At 34.4% G+C, this 19,530-nt stretch overlaps 1 protein-coding gene across 3 annotated transcripts in view; it reads right to left on the reverse strand.

The window, feature by feature from the left end:
• LOC131029898 (inner membrane protein PPF-1, chloroplastic) overlaps positions 1-19,530 on the reverse strand; it is a 216,747-nt gene that overhangs the window by 5,319 nt on the left and 191,898 nt on the right. For all 3 annotated transcript variants that reach the window (XM_057960564.2, XM_057960563.2, XM_057960562.2), the window contains one exon: positions 11,956-12,059. In XM_057960564.2, the coding sequence (XP_057816547.1) occupies positions 11,956-12,059 (104 nt within the window). The remainder of the gene's footprint in view (positions 1-11,955; positions 12,060-19,530) is intronic.

Genomic DNA, 19,530 nt, shown 5'->3' on the forward strand with positions numbered 1-19,530 from the left:
GACTCCTTGATTGTCATAGAAAAGTAGAGTTGGTAAGATCTAAGGAAGCTGTATATCGCAACATCACCATATTGCTTCACAACTGACACTGAAAGCCACTTTGTATTCTGCTTCAATGGAAGATAAAGCTTGAGAATGTTGAAGTCTACTCCTTAACAAAACAACTCCTAAGCACTCCTTTTGTTGTATGCCAACGAACAAGTTTTGGTTGAGCTGAAAATCAAAAGAGATAACTAACGGATAAACAAAGATCCAATCATTTGGATGTAAGTTATATTAAAATTCCTACCAATTGTCTATAGCGTGACTCATCAACTAGTGATGAATCATCATAGACTGACAATGGCTGTAGTGGAAAGATTGCAATCAACCAGACAGCAATGTTCCAAAAGATTCATTACATACTTGAACTATTGAATGAAATGGTCATGTCACTCAAACTCTACACTCAGGAATATTGTAGGCGACCTAAATGTCAAAGCATAGCATAGATCAAAATTCAGGTGCTGACATTAAGTGGCCGTGCTACCTATGATGGCAAGGTCATCTAAATAGACAACAAGAATCATGTCATCGCCATCATTTTTTATGTGGAGACTTGGATTAAAAAAGACTTTATCCAGATCCAAAATCCTGAAGATGGTAACTGATTTTACATACTAGCCTCATGTGGGTGCTTAAGCTCATATAAAGACTTGAAGCTAACAGACTAGATGATCACTGACAAGTACCTAATATCCTTCAAAATGCACCATGCAGACCTCCTTGTCCAAATCCCCATTCAAGAATGTCCCTTTCACATCCATTTCATACACCTTCCAACCAAACTAAGTTGCAACAGAAAGAAGCAATAAAAATGCAATTGTCTTTGTCATAGGAGCAAAGCCACCCATAGTCTATCCCCACCTCTTGCAATAGCCTTCTGCAACAAGATGAGATTTATAATTGTTAAAGATATTGTCAACTTTACATTACATCTTACAGAACAAATTGCATCCAATGGGATTTCTTCTTAATGAAAATTCAACAAACTCCCACATATAATTTTTCATCGAGGCATCATTTCCAACCTATATGGCAACTTCCCCTTCAAGGTTACCTTTTGCTTTTTTATACCATTATGGATCAGGCACTTTGAATGAGTGAGAAGAGAGCAAAAGGAACATGCTTATATGAACCAGCAATTTGTTTTGTTGCTCACTAAGGTTAAGCATGAAGGTCAACATCTTGCACATTCTGAATAGCGGAATCATATCTCTTGGTCTCTGCTATTATATGACTCGAGACTCTTGTGCTGGAGTAACCACAACTAGAGTTTAATTCAACTCAGGTCTTCATGTCTAAAATAACAGTACTGCACGAGGAACATCAGCTAGAGGCCAACATACTAGTGATTATGGAGTACAAGAACTAGTCTTCATCGTTTGGAGAAACCATAACACTATTGTAGACTGATCACTGACAACCTACTAGTTACCAGATAAAGCTTTTCTTTCTTTTACATCAACATCCTGATTAAACTGCTTTGTTAGTTAAAATAGCAATGAATCTATTGATGGCTAAAGCAAGTTAGCAACCATACCATATTCATCTATTAGTTTGTTGATAGAAGATAGTTGATCCCTCAAGTCTTACATCCTACGTACATGCTCTGACAATGACCCACCCTCTTCCAAATTCGTGTAAAACAACAGATTTTTCGAATAAAAGAATATCTTTTATCAAAAGTATAATATTTAATTTTCCAAAGATTGACAACAGAAGTGGCATTCTGGAATTTCAGGATCAAATCATGAAAAACAAACAATTTTAACCAGGCTTATTTATGATTTTTATCAAAATATCCAACAATTGAAGGTGTTTCAGTTTCTAGTTTTAGAATGATTCTATTTGCTTATACTCAACAATGGTGAGTTTTCGTGACTCCAAACATTAAAGTTTAGGAAGTTTAGGCCTCTCAAATTTTGTGCTTCAACAAAACAAGATTATGTATATTGGGCACGACTTGCAGAAAAATTTCCCAGCCAAAAGTTGTAGATTAATGCAGGATCTTTCAATAAAACTAAAACTAAATTTGTATGTTTGCAATAAAAAATTGCGAAGGATTTCAAAAGTAATTTGTATACCTTTATGAAAATAATCCACAAATAGCAATCTCTTTTTCTTCAATCAGCCTTCAACAACAAGTAATGAGTCCATAACAGAAAATTACAATTGGAATTCAACCAGGAAAAGCAAAAAAAAAACATATTTGAAAATTAAAAAAAAAATTCACTAGATCACTGTTCATCAATGTTTTATTGTGCCAGTGTTCATACTCAATCATTGTTCATCCATGCTTATCAATTGTTTTCTGTCAGTGTTTATCCATGAGTTTCTGTTCATACGTAATGTTGACCATTTATTAGTACCATAATTTTTCTCCTTGGACAGCAAGTTAGCCAGACTCAGAAACAGATTTCTTCTCCTTTTAACAGCAATTTCTTCTTTCAACAGCAATTTGATGGTAATTGGACAAAGTCCCATAGTAGCAAATATCTTTCTCTGGGAAAACTCAGCACACCAAAACATAAAGGTTTTTGTACAAAATCAGGATTTGATCATGAATCCAAAAAAAATTAGTAAAAAAAAGAAAAAACTGTTATTTTTAATATTTGAAGGCAATTTATTTGCATACAGATAGAAAGGTTGCAAGGAAAGAAGAGTTTCTACTGAAAATTTTGGAATATAGTTTTTTAATTAATTTCAAATTTCTGATTGCATTGCACAATGCATAGTACATAATAGTGTTGGCGTGGGATTGGTACATTCCCAAATAACTCTGACTGTTGTTCGATTGCAATGTCTATGAAAATGTATATAAAATTCATTGGTCTTCCATTTTCTCTTAGTTGTAATTTTCTGATCATCACTTCATAGGAATCTGAATTCCTTCTACAGGTTTCTCCAAGGGACACAAGGGTTTGTGTCTTCTACCTCATTTCTAAGGTGCATAAGAAACCCTTAGCTTAGAAGTCCATCAGTGCCTATTGCAGTTTTATGCTAGAGCCCGCCTCCAAATGGCTACATCACACTTTGCTCCACATTTTGCTACATCACATAAACCACACCAGGGATCCTGTGACCTTGATCAAGGATGTTCATGATATTTGATTTCCTCTAGGTGTTCTCTTTAAAATTGATGTAGATTAGTCTATATCCCAACATTATTACTACCATTTGATTGACTACATTGTGTTTTTCTAATTTTTATCATGATGTCTTACCTCCTACAAAATGTGGCTTCATTGTTCATCTAGCAAAACTGATTCTTATCTATTAATATGTAGCACCATTTGGATTTTAATAATAGATTCTTCTGTCAACACTGTCGTACAACCATGGTAGCAATTTTGTTGTTGTCTATGCTTATTTTTTGTGCTTTCTACTGGATCAATTTCTTCAATCTCTTTGCTTATACAATCTCTTGAATTTCAACTGGTTCATAGGTGATGCTGTAGGACTATGGAATGGTACTTGTTCTGATCTAAAAATAATTTTGATGCTTACATGTCATGCTTTGAAAAGATCCAAATTACTTTCGATGTCTTCAAACCAGATGTTAACATTCTGGTCCTCTTATAAGGGAATTAGATTTGCTTCAAAATGTTTTTTGACAACTAAGGGCTTTCAAACAACCATGAATGCTAATTAGTATAACCCTTTTTCACACATTATCCCAAACATCAACAAGAGTCTTTTATTGTGAGAAAAGTTGAAAGGATATCATGTTCAAGAAAGCAACAACTGAGGTATCTAATGGTTGAAGCACACTTTCTTCCATTGACTCCTAGCCAAAGGTTACTCTACAAATTTACTGATTCCCTTATTTGCTATAGTCAACTTCAATCAGTACCTTGCTTTACTAGCTTGCTAAGACAATATGAACAGTTGAAGACAAAATTGGTATTAGAAGATCTATTCCCTTGGTTTTTAAGCTAGAAATTTGCTATTTTGCTTCCAAGCTTCAGATACGACAAGATGTCATTACCCCTATTGATCGCATGGCTTATTAAAAATAATTGCATAGCTTTTGAAAACATACATTTGGGTCCATCAAATTCCTAGGGGTTTGGTTTGATAGAGTGACTCTTAAAATGTTCTTATTATAATCATTTGCAGGGCTCGACATTACTTACCATACTTTAATCTCTTAAGAGAAAAATGCATTATTTATGCTTGACGTATTGTCATGCATTTGAACCTAATTTTAGACCCTAATCCTATTGATGCATTTGAATGTTCTGAAAATTTTGAAGTTTAGTCCACAAAAGCCTCGTAGTCTAAAAATAAAATGCTGGAAATGATTAAAAAAACAAAAAACTGCTATATATTACAAAACAATTGTGCCATAGCAAATAAATCACAAGAAAATCGAGAGAATTCCCCATACAAGTGGAATATGTGAATCTTTTCTAAACTTTATTGCACAAAACCATTCAGTCCAATTTAGTAAAAAGAATTGTTTGTAGATTCGAATTTTGAGAAATCACATTTTATTGAAAAAAATTTCATGATATTTACTACTATAGGAAATAACACCTTTAACAGAAATTCTCCTCGCCCTTCATTCTTCTTCTCAATCACCCTACCCTATCCAAAGGCTTCCTAACTTTGATACCAAATGTTGGAAAAATAAATACAAGAAGTTTCAGAGATTTGGAATGCACACACTTGATGAGTCTGGCTTGTATTTATTCTTGAGTGGGGAAGATATAAAAGGTGGCCGTAACTTCATTGTAAGTTAAATTCAAAACATAACTAATAAGATGTTATTACATCATTAACATAAGGAATAAACACCTATGCATTCAAAGTGCAGAGTAACATAATAATTAATACAATAGGTCGTTGAAAAGACTTAATTTATCATGGTAATCCGATAATCCATTATCAACTACAAGTATGTAATCACAGTTAGAACATGAAAACAATGAAAATAAAAAATGCCAAAATGGCAATACTGACCTACATTGCGTAGCAAGCTCAATAATTAGTAATCATGATATGAAAATATCATGGATTAATTCTTGTCAATGTAATTGTTGGACTTATCTGGTTCTTGTAATGGGACCCTAATCAACTTGCCTTAGCTCCATGAGCTCTACATCCCAATGTGGTCCTAAATATGTTCCAAAAAAAAATTGAAGATGAGGACAAAGACGATAGGGAACGCGTTTTGGGGATGGCAGTTTCAGGGCCACTATTTAGGGCCAGCGAGGGGAATATATATATATGTATAGAGAGAGAGAGAGTCTCAATTTTGTATAGGTTAATGCCCAGCAATATAACATGACAACATTATAACAACAGCAATAAATTAAAAAATATATATATATTTGAATTTATCGTGATAGCAATATGAGTATAACTATTAACAACAATATAACAATAAAACTATGTCAGTGAGCCCTTGGTCTGCTGGTGAAATTGAATGGTTCTTGATGAGCCCACTGGGGGTCAAATCTTGCCAAGTGCAAGGCTCCAACATAAGGGATGAGGCTGGAAATGTAGCCTAGACAAATTTGGCAGAATGGATACACCTCAGTCCTTGGCTCTTAACCGAAGAGGTTTTAGCCTAAGGCTCATGCTCTTTTATCGGGTAGCTAAAACGACTTTGTGGATAAAAAATCCTCTATCAAAAAAAAAAAAACCATGTTCAACCAAGTTTCCAAGATGTCAGGGCACATTTTTGGCACAATTTTTTTTTAGGCCATTTTAGGGGACAATAGAGAACAACAAAAAGGACAATTATATAAAAAATAGGGAATTTTTTAAAAATATAGGAAAATTTCAAATGTTCATATGATAAGATTGATAAGGCATTCATCATGTAGATTATAATATTCTTAATACACAACACTAGAGTTGAATTGAGAGTTCACATGAGAGTCAAACAATTAATAAATGTCAACACTAAAAATTAAATTGCTTCCATAATTCATTGCCAATGTGCACGTGGTATAAAAATTAAAAATACAACAAAAACTGTCCAAAAGCTGCAAGTTTGAACTACAAAATCACTAAGTCACAAAAACGTAGTGATAGAAAGCATGTGGCTGCCCCTAATCAGCATATGCCAATACTTTATCAAAATCAAAGTCTAACTCCAGCCACTGTCACTAAGAGGTATTACCTCATCCAATGGAACTCCAACCAGTCCCTCTTGTGTCTCTTCTTCATCAATTTGGATGGAATCTTTGGAATAAACATCACAATAAAGCTAGAGCATGTTGACTTTGAGTTCTAACGATTTTGAAGTTGCAAACCATTATATATGACCACAAACTTCTCTACTCATCTAGAGGTAAGCCTGTTCCTTTTAATAGAGTGGATGGGGTTGTTTGTGGATCAATTCCTCTCTACAACCAAAGAACTGACAATATATGGAAGGAGGCAAATAGAAAGAATCTTCAACTCTAGTGTATCCTTTCCATGCCATGTCCCCAATCCAATAGGACCAGTTTGAGCTAATGAATGCCTATTTATCTTCATCTTTAGTTTGTTGAATGTTGGACAACAAAGATTAGTAAAGGAATGCCATTGTGTGTGAACTATAGTTCTTTCTTCACTTGAATACATCTTTCAAGGGCCTTCATTAACCCTTCTTTCACCCATTCATCATCACAAGGAAGGAACCTACCATACTTTGGTGCAACATGAAGTGAGGTGTTCACAATGTTCAATTGTTAAATCATAATGGGCTTAACATGTTTCTCATATAATCCCAAATCAGGATCACTCTTACAAATTGCTTACTTCATCCACCCAAGCATGCTATTAAATATTTTATAAATTTCTCTAAGACTAGGAGAATTTGTATCAGCATATCAATTGACATCTATGATAGTTGAGACAAAGGAACAAACATATCTACAAACAAAAATTCCAAAAACGACAAGCTAGAAAATTAGAATAAAAAATTAATAATAAAATCAGCAATGAACTTATTAATTAAATGAAAATCAACAATTTCTTACTTCATAGTGGATCACTCGTCATCATCAAAGATCTTTTGTTTGATACTTTTTCCTTCAATAGTGTTTGAAATAGGCCATTTACTCCACTGTGAATTAACAATCATCAATCGTAGAACCTCTTGCACCTCAAGCATTCTCTCTAAAAAAATGAAATAACTAGCATACCTTGTCTCCACAAGTTTGAGGAATTATTTTTTCAAAAAGGTCTCGAAGAGAGCAAGTGAGGTGTGGTGGTTGCAAATGAAAATCTGAATATTTCTAGCTTCTCCCATCACTTCTTGTACCAAATAACTCTTCCCTATTTGTTTCAATGTATCTAATAAGGTCAGATAAGGCATTTTATCTAATCATGATGTGTCTATTCAGCAATCGAGAATGTGAAAGTGTCTGTAATTCAGATACTTGGCCTAAATTATTGGTTGATGGAATAGAAAAAACACACTCGACAGATGCTCAAAAGAAATTGATGTTAAAGTTGTGTGTCTGTTACTCTGTATGTGTGCATGCACCCATGCTCACTTCAGTAGCTTATGGATAGGCTTACTTCAAAAAAATTATTTTTTGAGATATTTAGTTATTATTCTCAAATCCCTAAAAAACATGCTCATTATAACCAATAAAAATGTGTCTTGTGTGCAAGAAATTCTTAACGATAGTAAAAGTTGACCTTATGTTGTAGAGATTATCCTTCAGATATTTGATGTGAATTTTTTGTTTTTGTGTAAGGTTTTATTAAGTGGGTGTAGTTTAAGTGGAGCGTTCTTGTGTAAGCTTTCCACTAACACTAACATTCATCTTAGTAAATAACTGTGTGTGCTCCTAAGGTTTCAATTTTCTTAAATCTTGCATTTTAATTTCAATGATAGAATTAATATTTACTTAATCCACTCTTCTGTATGTGGATTTATTTGTCCTCATTTTCAGCCAGCTAGTAAGCATTCAAGATTTAGTTTATTTTGTTTAAATTGCAAGATTTTCATTTTATCTATAAAAATCTCATTTGTGAGAACTTTCCAGTCTTGTGCTCAAACTCTGAGACTCAAAAACAAAGGTGAAGCATATTTTAGTTATTTTCCTTTTATGCAAAGCCCCATTGATGATCTTGTGAAGTGTAACTATAAATCTTGTTCATAAGTAAAAGTGTGTAATTTTCAGGGAGCTTCCCCTGTGAACTTAAAGAAAGGTTATCCTCATGTGTTGCTCCACTTTATGTTGTCTCTTTAGAGACAAATCAAAACACTAACAACTACCATTCTACAGTAGCTATTTTTAGTTGCTCATAATTTTAGATCTCAACTATTTGTAAATGACCTTCTTGAAGGTTCATATAGAGATAGATGGTATTCTTATCAGAAATATATTTCATAATTTGTTAATTTAGATTATGCATTAGGGGGACAAATTTGTAGTTTGGGCTTTCTTTGTGTGCAAGCAAACTATTTTTAGCATAAGAACTTTAGCATGCTTTTTATCCATTTTGAATAAATTGCATAGAAAAAAAGATTGTAAAAGCTTATAAATAAGCACTTTACACTAGATTTTATAATTCTAATTTTATGTCCACTTGCTGCTGAGATTATTGTTCAAGTTGTCCTTGCAATATCTTGTGTTTACTGAATTGAATATACTTTCTTGAGGATAGCAAGCTTTTATTTTTGTTTTCATTGAACTAGGTAATTTTAGCTTTGTAGCAATTCCCTTTGTTCCAATTTGCTGATTTGTGTGTTGTTCTAAATTCAATTCTAGTTTGTACATATCTTCTCATTGTCTTTGCTTTAACTACACCAGGGGAGTATGTTCATGTTTTCAACGGATTGGGTTTTCCATATGAAACAAAAACCATAAATCACGTTTCTGATTAAAAATGCTTCCAGATTTAATTGTGTAGTAGGTATTAGCACCAACATTTGGGATCACAGAACTGTACAAGGTTTTAACATAACATTTTGGATCACGCTTTATGATCTGAAATGTTCATGCTAAAACCTACTACACAGTTAAGTCTAAAAGCATCCTTAATCACTATCATAGGTTCTGGAAACAGACTCTGTTTTTTCTTGTCAAGTGTGGAAGTGCCGAATAGTCTTTTGCCTGTACATGTAGCCTTGTGCCTTCACTTGAGAAACAAGTAGGTTTTACTTGAAGATTGTTTGTATTGTATGCTAAAATAAACTCCAACAGTTCTAGGTTTATTTTTATCTTTTTAAATAAGGAAGCCTCCCCTAGTAATTTGAAGAAAGATGCATCCTTACACACTGTTATGTTTTGTGTTATCCAATAAGGCAAATTACAGCACTACTTCTAATTGTAATTTTTCTCTACAATTTAAGTGCCAATAAATTGAAATTTGAGTTCATTAAAAAGAAATTCCTCTATGCCCCTTGTCCAAGCTGTTCTCGAAGAGATGTTATTCAGCGATCACTTTGCTAAGTCAAAAATCACTTTACCCAAACACAGTAACTAGTTCCTTCTCCCTCTTTGTACATCTACACTAGTTGGGGAAAATGTATCTCAACATATTTTTGAACTCAATTTCCTCCATGACATTATATTTATTTTGTTTTCTTCGTCAGAAGTTGCCCGCGTTCTTGTGTTGCTCTTATTTTCTCTTTAATCAATGCACTTCAGTCACTTTACCAGTTTAGGCTCATTTGTGAACGATAATATAGTTTCAATTTCCAGCAAGCCCTACTAAGTTCAACTATCCATATAAGATTTATTAGGTTAGTTTCTGACTTTTAACTTATAATACAGAGCTTATAAAAAATGTTTGGATATAAGCAGAATACATTAGTGTAATGTCCCCATTTTCGGGCAAAAATAATTAATTTTCAAGTTGTCGGACAAAAGTATAGTTAATGACAACTTTAATCAATTATTTTTATGTGACTAAGGTTGAGATATTTAATATTTAAATAAAGTAACTTTTGGGAAACATAAGGTAAAATATTTTATAAAGCGATTTTAATTAATTATTTTCTAGAAGGTTCCAAAGGCAGATTATAAAAGGAGGTTGGGAGTCTCATTTGCATATAGAACATTGAGTTATTTGTTTATTTTCTCTGCAGAGATTTCTCAAGGCCAAACTTGCCTACGGGATGGAAACCCCAAAGGATTTCTGGAGCTGAGGACGAAAACCCTTGCTTCACCAGAGTGGTTCCACATAGGGATTGACAGGGCATTTACAGTCAAAGTGAGGACGAAAACCCTCATTCATAGTGCATTTGTTTTTTGGGGAGATTTTCAGGTTTTCCAATTTGAATTTATTGAAGTTTTTTGGTAAATGCTTGTATCAAGTTTTTAAGAAGAATCAGAATTTTGGATGGAGCTGTCTGTGTGCTTGCTAAGGGAGAAGATTAGTAAATAATTAATCGCAAGCTACTGGGTGGCATCTTTCTTTATGTTGGGTGATCGTATTCATGGTGGGCGAATTTAGTTTGCTATAATATCTTTTACTAAGTGCTAAAGGCCAATTTGGAATGAATGAAAACAGATTTATTAAATTAGTCAGTCTTCTGAAATCGGGTCCTTTTGGAGGTTATGTGGAAGATTGGGTGAGTCGTGAGAAATTTTAACTCATTTCTACATATGCAGGATTAAATAAGGGATGATGTGGTGTTACGGTATAGAGAAAAAACAAAAGAAAAATCCCACTTCTCTACGCCAGCGCTTGAAGACAAAATTGATGGGGATTTGCAGCATGGGTTTAGTATTTTGGGTTCTCAATTTTATCATTTTATAAGGCAAAAAACAAATGATTTTGGCTTCTTGTGGTTTACGTGGAGCTTGGTTTCCTCGAAGACAAACTTTCAAAAAAAGACAAAATTATCATAAGACAAAAGGAAATTGGGCTTGGAATTTTTGCTTCAGAGATATTTAGATTTGTCTTATTCGCAGATGAGCAGTCAGATAAAGACAAAATCTAAAAAGGAAAATCTCAAATCGGAAAAGACAAAATCAATTTGGCAATAAAGACGAGAGTTATTTGCTCACAGAAAATTAGGTTTGGACTGTACTTTTCTGGGCAGATTTATTATTCAAATCGGGTGACTTATTTCCTTGGCCATGACATACTTATTTTGGCATTGATTCTATACAACATCCTTGGCATTGAGTTTGGTGATTGGTGATAATTTGAAAGGTGTGGGTGAAGTTTCAGACTTTCTGTATGTTATGACAGTCCTCTGCAAGCTGGTAATACTGCTGGTAAGGATTCAGACTTCTACGTGCTTATAACAGACCTTATGTGAGTGTTTGGAGAAGTGTCATTTGATGATTGAATCACATGGTCCAGACCACAGGCCCCCAGGAAGCTGGTTGCTGAAGATATATTGTTGTTTCTGAGCTGCTCCTTTGGTCATTTACAAAGACAGTCACTGTTGAAGATTATGTTATATTCATGTCTACTGTTAAGAATTTCCAGATCGATATCAGACTGATTGTTATTGTTTTAGAGGTCACATAGTAATCTATTTGTGATCTGTGCTTTAGTAATTTATTGTGCTTTTCCTTCTAGATGGTGGTTCGTATGTATTGCTATGTTTCTTAAATCTTTGGGCACAATATCATCTTGCAAATGAAACCTTACAAACAAACACACAAACCATCAGCACTCTGAGATTTCAGACTAGCATTTTAATGTTCTTTATCAACCAAGATATGCCAAATGTAGACAAAAAGAATGTGGACAAAATGCAAATATGGTAAACAATCAGTGATGAAGCAAACTATTTGACATAATTCCTTCTTAGCCGAGTAGATGAAGAAAAGTTAAAAACATAGGTTGCAGATTGGAGTAGCTCATTACAATTAGTCAAACATACCATTTGCATAACATATGGTATGAAGTAAAAATTAAACATGCACATTATGACTAATTATAAGCAATTGAATATACTTGTAACCACAAGTAACATTGAATAGCAGAGGTGCTCACCAATAAAGACTTAGTCCTGATGGCACGGAAAGAGAAAAATAACCAATCATAAGTGGAAGAAACTTTAATATAGCCTGAGTACTTTTCTGGTTCGGATCATTAGCCTGAAAATGGAAAAATACTGAATCATATTAGTAAATAAATGAATAATATTTCCTGCCAAAATGAATGATACATGGAAAACTGTGTATAACATAGCAGCAAAAATTGTTTGGTGAAAAAATTGGCAAACCAAAAAGTATAAGATTTTTATGAAAAAATAAAGAAAAAATGGGGAAAAAACGGATTAAAAAAAAATATACAAAATTGTAGAAAAAGAGACTAATTATTTTTTTTAAAACTTAAGGGCATTTCCATAGCATAGAGATATAGAAAGCAAATAAAATAGAGTTTAACCCATGAATTACAGAATATTTTTTTGTTATTTATATCAAAGATGAAAAACTCTTACTCAGCAATAACTCTTTTCGCCCCAAATTTTTGAAAACTCGAGACTTGGCAAAAAATCAGTGAAAACTCGACAAATTTATCAAACATTTGAAAATATATAATTCTTAAAATATTCTTGAAAAACACAGATATACATTGAATTTATATATCTGATTTTCATAATATATAAATCAAAGTTTGAGTTACATATATATCATATACCAAAAAATAAGTGCAACCTCTAAATGAATTTGAGTTCAATACATATTATAGAGGATTTGCATTCCTTGAATCTCCTTTCTGTAGAATTAAAGTTCTCTACTTCACATCTTCCATAAAATAAATACTTTGTTCAATAGCTGGCATTGGCATATGCACACAAAGCCTTTCAAATTTTCAGCTCATCTCATACACATTGATGAACTTTGTCAGCCTTCATACCATACCTTTCAGAAGCATGAGACTTCCACATGAAACTACCATATCATGCAAAAACACCATATTGAAATTTTTCTCACACATACATCCAAAGGATTCACATTCTTCCCACAGAGATGCCACATCCCTTGAAGGCACCTATTTCTAACGTGTTGTGGATAGGTACACAGTTACATTAATTGATTTGCAAATGGTGAGGTGCAAAGTTATGTAATCAATTGCATGATAGTATTTAGTAAAAGAATACCTGACAAATCATTACTGTGGAGTTATTTGAGTTTTCCCCAATCTATTGCAATTTTTTCCAATAAATCGCCCCAAATTTTTCAAAAAATTGCCGAAGAGCTTTTTGCAGATTAAATCGCAGCCATAAATGACTCATCATAAATCCGGAGTTAAAGGATTTTTTCATCTATGGTTTATATTCATTTAGTTGATTATATAGGCAAATATTCAGTTAACTTTTAAGAGGGCAGTCACCAAATATACCAAATAGTTGTCTAAGTCTGCGATCAATTATTAGCTAAGTCTATGAAGTAACTAAGATCAAAACTTAACAGACAACAATCCAGCTACTGTTAGGAATTTGGTAAAAGTGGAAGCCATTTTGAAGTGATCCAAGAATTTCATTGTGATTGAGGCAAGGAGTTTTGTAGGGTTAATTCGATATTTTAGAAAGCTTATCAAATCATATTCCACAATTGCAATGCTTTATATCATAGCAGCAAAAATTGTTTTGGGAAAAAATCGGCAAACCAAAAGTATAATCTGATATTTTGAAAAAAAGGGTGAAAATTTGGATTTTTTTAAATCATAAAAATTTTTCGAACAACAGAAACTACTTTTTTTTTAAACTTTGAGGGTATTTCAATAGCATAGAGATATAGAGAGTAAATAAAATAGAGTTTAACCCATGAATTGTAGAAAATAGACTTTTGTTGTTTATATTCATATTGCTGATTACGTAGGCAAATATTCAGTTAAATTTCTAAAAGACAGTCACCAATTACACCAAATAGTCCTCTAAGTCTGAGATCAAAGATTAGCTAAGCATATAAAGTAGCTGAGATCAAAATTTATTAGACAGCGATCCAGCTATTTTTAAGAATTTAGTAAAAGTGGAAGCCATTTTTAAGTGATCCAAGACTTTCATTATGATTGAGGCAAGGAGTTTTCTAGGGTTAGTTCAATATTTGAGAAAGCTTATCAAATCATTTTCCATAGTTGCAATGCTGTATATTCCCTGATGGCGATTGGTAAGCCTTTTATATGGGGTAAAATTCAAAAGACATTTGTTTAGTTTAAGTAAAATATTAGCAAGCCACTGGTTTTGGCAATACCTAACTTGCACTACTATTTTAGGTAGAGACAAATTTTAATGATTATGTGCTGGAGGCTCTCTCTCTCTATATATATATATGTCTTCGAATGTTTAGTGTCATGGTAGAAACAATCCGTTGGTGAGGCAGCCACCAAGGTTCAAACCCCCGCTAGGCCATCGAGTTGGCATGCCTTTTGCCTTCGCTAGGCCATTCAGCTTGTAGGTTTGAACAAGTGAAGTGTGGAGAATGATGACCCGCCCCCCCCCCCCCTGGATCATTAAATCTCATAGTTGTAAGTGGTCTCTCTGGAATCAGACCAAGCTAAAAACCCGAGTTTCCTTTATTGACATGGCTTAACCGCCTCCCATGGATCATTAAATCTCATAGTTGTATCAGACATTAAGAGGTCAATCTTTTGGTACATTGGCAACAATGTTTCTAAACTTCTATGCATTTCACATCAGATTACACAATTCGATACTTGCACATCATTATCGATCATGCTATGATCAGATTTCATATGCTATAATTGAAATAGAACAGATCAGATAACTATAGTTATCATATTAATCCCATACCGATTTATTATCGGTTGTTAATATTATTAAATGGTATTTGACTTGACCAGATTTGTTATTGGTTGTCAACAACTATATTGCATGTGTCTTAGCCCGATAATTATCGCTAAAGCGGTTTAATGAAACAGTGCCTATGAAACCGATTGAGAGATGTCTTGATCGGGCATGTCAAGAGACATGCCCAGTCAAGGCATGCCTTGATCGATAGGCATTACATATAAGTATATGCCTTGTGAAATGTTGTAGATCATCGAAATCAATTAATGTAATCTACAGCAACCTGCAAATAAGAAGCAACAATCAATAAAATAATAAAAGAATTTTCTGAACATCTACAACTTAGATTTGAACATAAATTTGAATAACATTTACATGGTATCAAAGCCACGTTGATCGAACCTAAGGCATTCAAATTTGAGAAGTTCAAATCGAAGATATAAACATCACATTTTCCATGGCTAATGCTATCAGATTTGAGGACAGACTTGAAGGAGGCAATAATTTCTCAGCATGGAAATTCAAAATTAAAATGATTCTAAAAGACAATAATGTTGAATCATTTGTAAGAATTGAATCTAAAGAACCTGAGAATGAACCTGACAAATCAACATGGATTGAGGGAAATGAAAAAGCTATGAAGATCATAGTCGATGGAGTGAGAAATCACATTAGGCCAATAATAACAAAGCATGAGGCTGCCTACCATATGTTTAAAGCACTCGAAAGTGCATTCGAGATAAACAACGCAAGCAAAACCCTGGCTCTAAAAAGGGAAATCATATAAGTATGAACAAAGGAGAGTCAATCAATGCATACTTTATGCAAATATCAGCTCTAAGGGATGAACTGGCAACGCTTGGATATGAGATCCAAAGCAAAGAGCTAACGCTCATTCCTCTAGATGGGTTGCCTAGTACATGGGAAAAATTCGTCCAAGGCATTAGTGCAAGGGCTAAATATCCGAAATTTGATAGGCTAAGAGCAGATTGTCTTCAAGAGGAGTCAAGGTTAAATAAGAAGGGGATCAAGAAAAAGAACATAGATGAAGATCTCCATGTTCTAAATACCAACTCCAACAAGAAAAGCAAGAAGAAACATTTCAAGAAGAGAAAGAACCGACATGAGAAAAGGTCATCTAAGAAAGACAACTCTCACATTCAGTGCTTTAGGTGTGATCAATATGGACACTATGCAGCAAGATGTCCAGATAGAATCAAACAACAAGCTATATTTGCAAAAGTTAAAAGGGAAGAATATGACTCTGAGAAGCATGTATTCTACTCTGCCCTCTCTAGCCAAGTATCCAATAAATCTAACACCTGGATCATTGACAGTGGGTCTTCAAGACACATCACTGGGTATAGAGAATTATTGGATTCCATGTTAGAAGAAATTGATGAAGAAGTAACCATTGGTGATGACTCTGCACATCCAGTGAAAGGCGTCGGTACCTGCACCATTAAGCTGAAGACAGGCATGTCTCTCCAACTCACCGAAGTCCTATTTGTTCTTGGCATCAAGAGGAACTTAATCTCCATATCTGCACTTGAAGATGATGGGTACAAAATAACCTTCATGAATGGTAAAGTTCTAGTATGGCCACAAAATTCTTCCATCAAGAAGGCTATAACCCTAGGACATAGAAAAGGCTATTTGTACGAGGTATGTACTGAATCTAACCTAGCCCTACTTCATGAGATTGCAAATTCTAATGAAATTAGGCATAGAAGATTAGGTCATTTAAACTTTCGTGCTTTATGTTCAATGGAAAATTAGTAATTGGTTTGCCTAAGTTAAAACAATACCATTCTGGTACATGTAAGAGGTGTGCCCTAGGCAAAAATACCAAGAGTTCCTTTCAGAATAGTTCTAGGAAAACAAGCAATGTTTTAGAACTAGTTCACTCTGACCTATGTGGGCCAATGTCTATACCATCATTAGGAGGGTTCCTTTATTATGTAATATTCATTGATGACTTCTCCAGGAAGACTTGGATCTACTTTCTTAAACGTAAAGAATCTGAAGAGATCCTCAAGAGATTTAAGGAATTCAAATCTCTCTCTGAAAACTCTTCCGGAAAGAAAATAAAAATCCTAAGGACTGATAATGGGAGGGAATATACCTCAGATATTTTTAGGGAATTTTGTAAAGAAGCTGGGATTAAGAAGGAGTTCACTGTCCCTTACAAACCCCAACAAAATGGGGTTGCTGAGAGGAAAAATAGAACCATTGTAGAAGCAGCCAAACCCATGCTTCTTGATCAAAACTTAAGAACTCATCTTTGGGTAGAAGCCTCCAACACTAATGTATACATACAAAATAGATGTCCTCACTCCCACATTGAAGATAAAACTCCTAAAGAAGTTTTCACAAGGATAAAACCCGATATCACTCACTTTAGGATATTTGGATGCCCTGTCTATTTTCATATACCTAAAGAGAAAAGAATAAAACTAGAACCCTATGGAAGAAAAGGAATCTTTGTTGGATATAGTGAAACCTCTAAAGCCTACAGAATATTTGTGCCTGGACATAGCAATATTGAACTTAGTAGAGATGTAATATTTGAAGAGGACATGGCCTTCGAAGGGGCTAAATACTCTATTGAGTCAGAAATCTATGCTCCATCTTCAGACATAGAAGAGGATCCCACTCCTGAGATTCAGAGGGAGTGTTCAGAAGAAAATGAAGTACAAATTCCTCCCCAAGAAATTCCTAAGAAAAGACCTCTATGGGTTCACAAAACAATGGAAGATATAAGGGACTTTGCAGCTCCTTCAAGGACTTTTAGAGAAAGTAAGAGGCCCCGAAGATTCACTAGCTATGTAGCCCTGATGAATGACCTCTCCAAATCAGAACCCTCTAGTGTACCAGAAGCTCTTAAACTTCAAGTTTGGAAAGATGCCATGTCGGAAGAATATAAATCCATCCTAAACAATGATGTGTGGGAAATTGTTCCTAGGCCAAAAGGGAAATCCGTTGTCTCATCCAAGTGGCTATTCAAAATCAAACATGTTGCAGATGGTAGCATAGAGAAACAGAAAGCCAGATTTGTTGCCCAGGGGTTCTCACAGAAAGAAGGAATAGACTATGATGAGACATTTGCTCCAGTTGCTAGATACACCTCTGTCAAAACAGTACTGGCCATTGCAGCAGTCAAAAGTTGGAAAGTCCATCAGATGGATGTGAAAACTGGTTTCTTGAATGGTAAAATTGAGGAGGAAGTCTACTTAGAACAACCAGAAGGGTTTGAGATCCACAATGCAGAGACACATGTGTGCAGATTAAAGAAAGCTCTATATGGTCTAAAACAGGTTCCCGGGGCCTGGTATGAAAGAATTGACAGCTATCTCCTGAGATTGGGATTCTCAAAGAATGATGCAAATCCGAATCTTTACTTCACGAAAGTCAAAGGTGATATGCTGATATCGATCTTATATGTTGATGATCTTCTGATTACAGGAGAAGATCACCTTATTGGTCAATGTAAGAAAGACCTTGAAAAAGAGTTTGATATGAAGGATTTAGGCCTTCTACATTACTTTCTTGGATTGGAAGTTTGGCAAAACTCTAACAGTATTATACTTAATCAAGGAAAATACACCTTAGACATATTGAAGAGATTTGGTATGATGAACTGCAAACCCATGACTTCTCCTATGGAAACTAATCTTCACAAACTAAAGGAGGCAGCACCAGATTCCCCATTGGTAGACCCCACTTTCTACAGACAGATGATTGATCATTAATGTACCTGGTCAATACTAGACCTAATATCTGTTATCCAATAAATGCCTTGAGTTAGTTCATGTGTGAACCTAAGGAGATTCATCTTATGGCTGTAAAACATACATGAGATACCTTCAAGGCACTCTTAACTATGGACTCAAGTATGAGAATATTGGTTTGGATCTTCACGAATTCACTGATTCAGATTGGGATGGAAGTGTGACTGACAGGAAAAGCACCTCCGGGTGCTGCTTCAGCTTGGCTTCAGCCATGATATCTTGGATTAGCAGGAAACAGTCTTCAATAGCTCAGAGTTCTACAGAGGCTGAATATATCGCAACTTCCATGGCTGCACGAGAAGTTGTATGGCTACGAAAACTACTTGTAGGATTATTCGGAGAACCACTGAAGCCTACTATAATTCATTGTGATAATCAGAGTTGTATAAAACTCTCCGTGAACCCTGTATTTCATGATAGATCCAAACACATAGAGATTCCTTATCACTATGTGAGAGATATGGTGGATAGGAATGTGATTCAGTTGCATTATATCAGTACAGGAGACCAGACAGTAGACATACTGACCAAGCCTCTATCCAAAGTGAAAGTTGAACACTTTAGGAAAGGTCTTGGTATGATTGAGTTATAATTAGCTTTGTAATCTGTACTAATATATGAGATGTTTAATGTAAACTTCTTTTGTCGTGTTATGACTTTATGGGCTCCACCCCTTGTGTACATTTCTAAAAGGTGACGATCTTTTAGACAATGAACACTTGTATAAAACATTATAAGGTGACGATCTTGTAATGTTGATATCATGCTGACTTGATATCATTCCGACTCATGGATGTGCCATGATATGTTATGGTAGACATTATGTGATGTAATGTCAATGCACATACCATAACCTGGATATAAGGGAATTCAACATTCTCGATATTGTATATCCAAGGTATCGCGTGTTATGCGATACTGATATCACATGTTATGCGATACTGATATCACGTGTTATGTGATATCTATATCACGAGATGATGTGATATATTCTTGTGTCACTTATTATGTGATACATCA

This window comes from Cryptomeria japonica, chromosome 3 (assembly GCF_030272615.1).
Source record: "Cryptomeria japonica chromosome 3, Sugi_1.0, whole genome shotgun sequence".
Taxonomy (NCBI): Eukaryota; Viridiplantae; Streptophyta; class Pinopsida; order Cupressales; family Cupressaceae; genus Cryptomeria; species Cryptomeria japonica.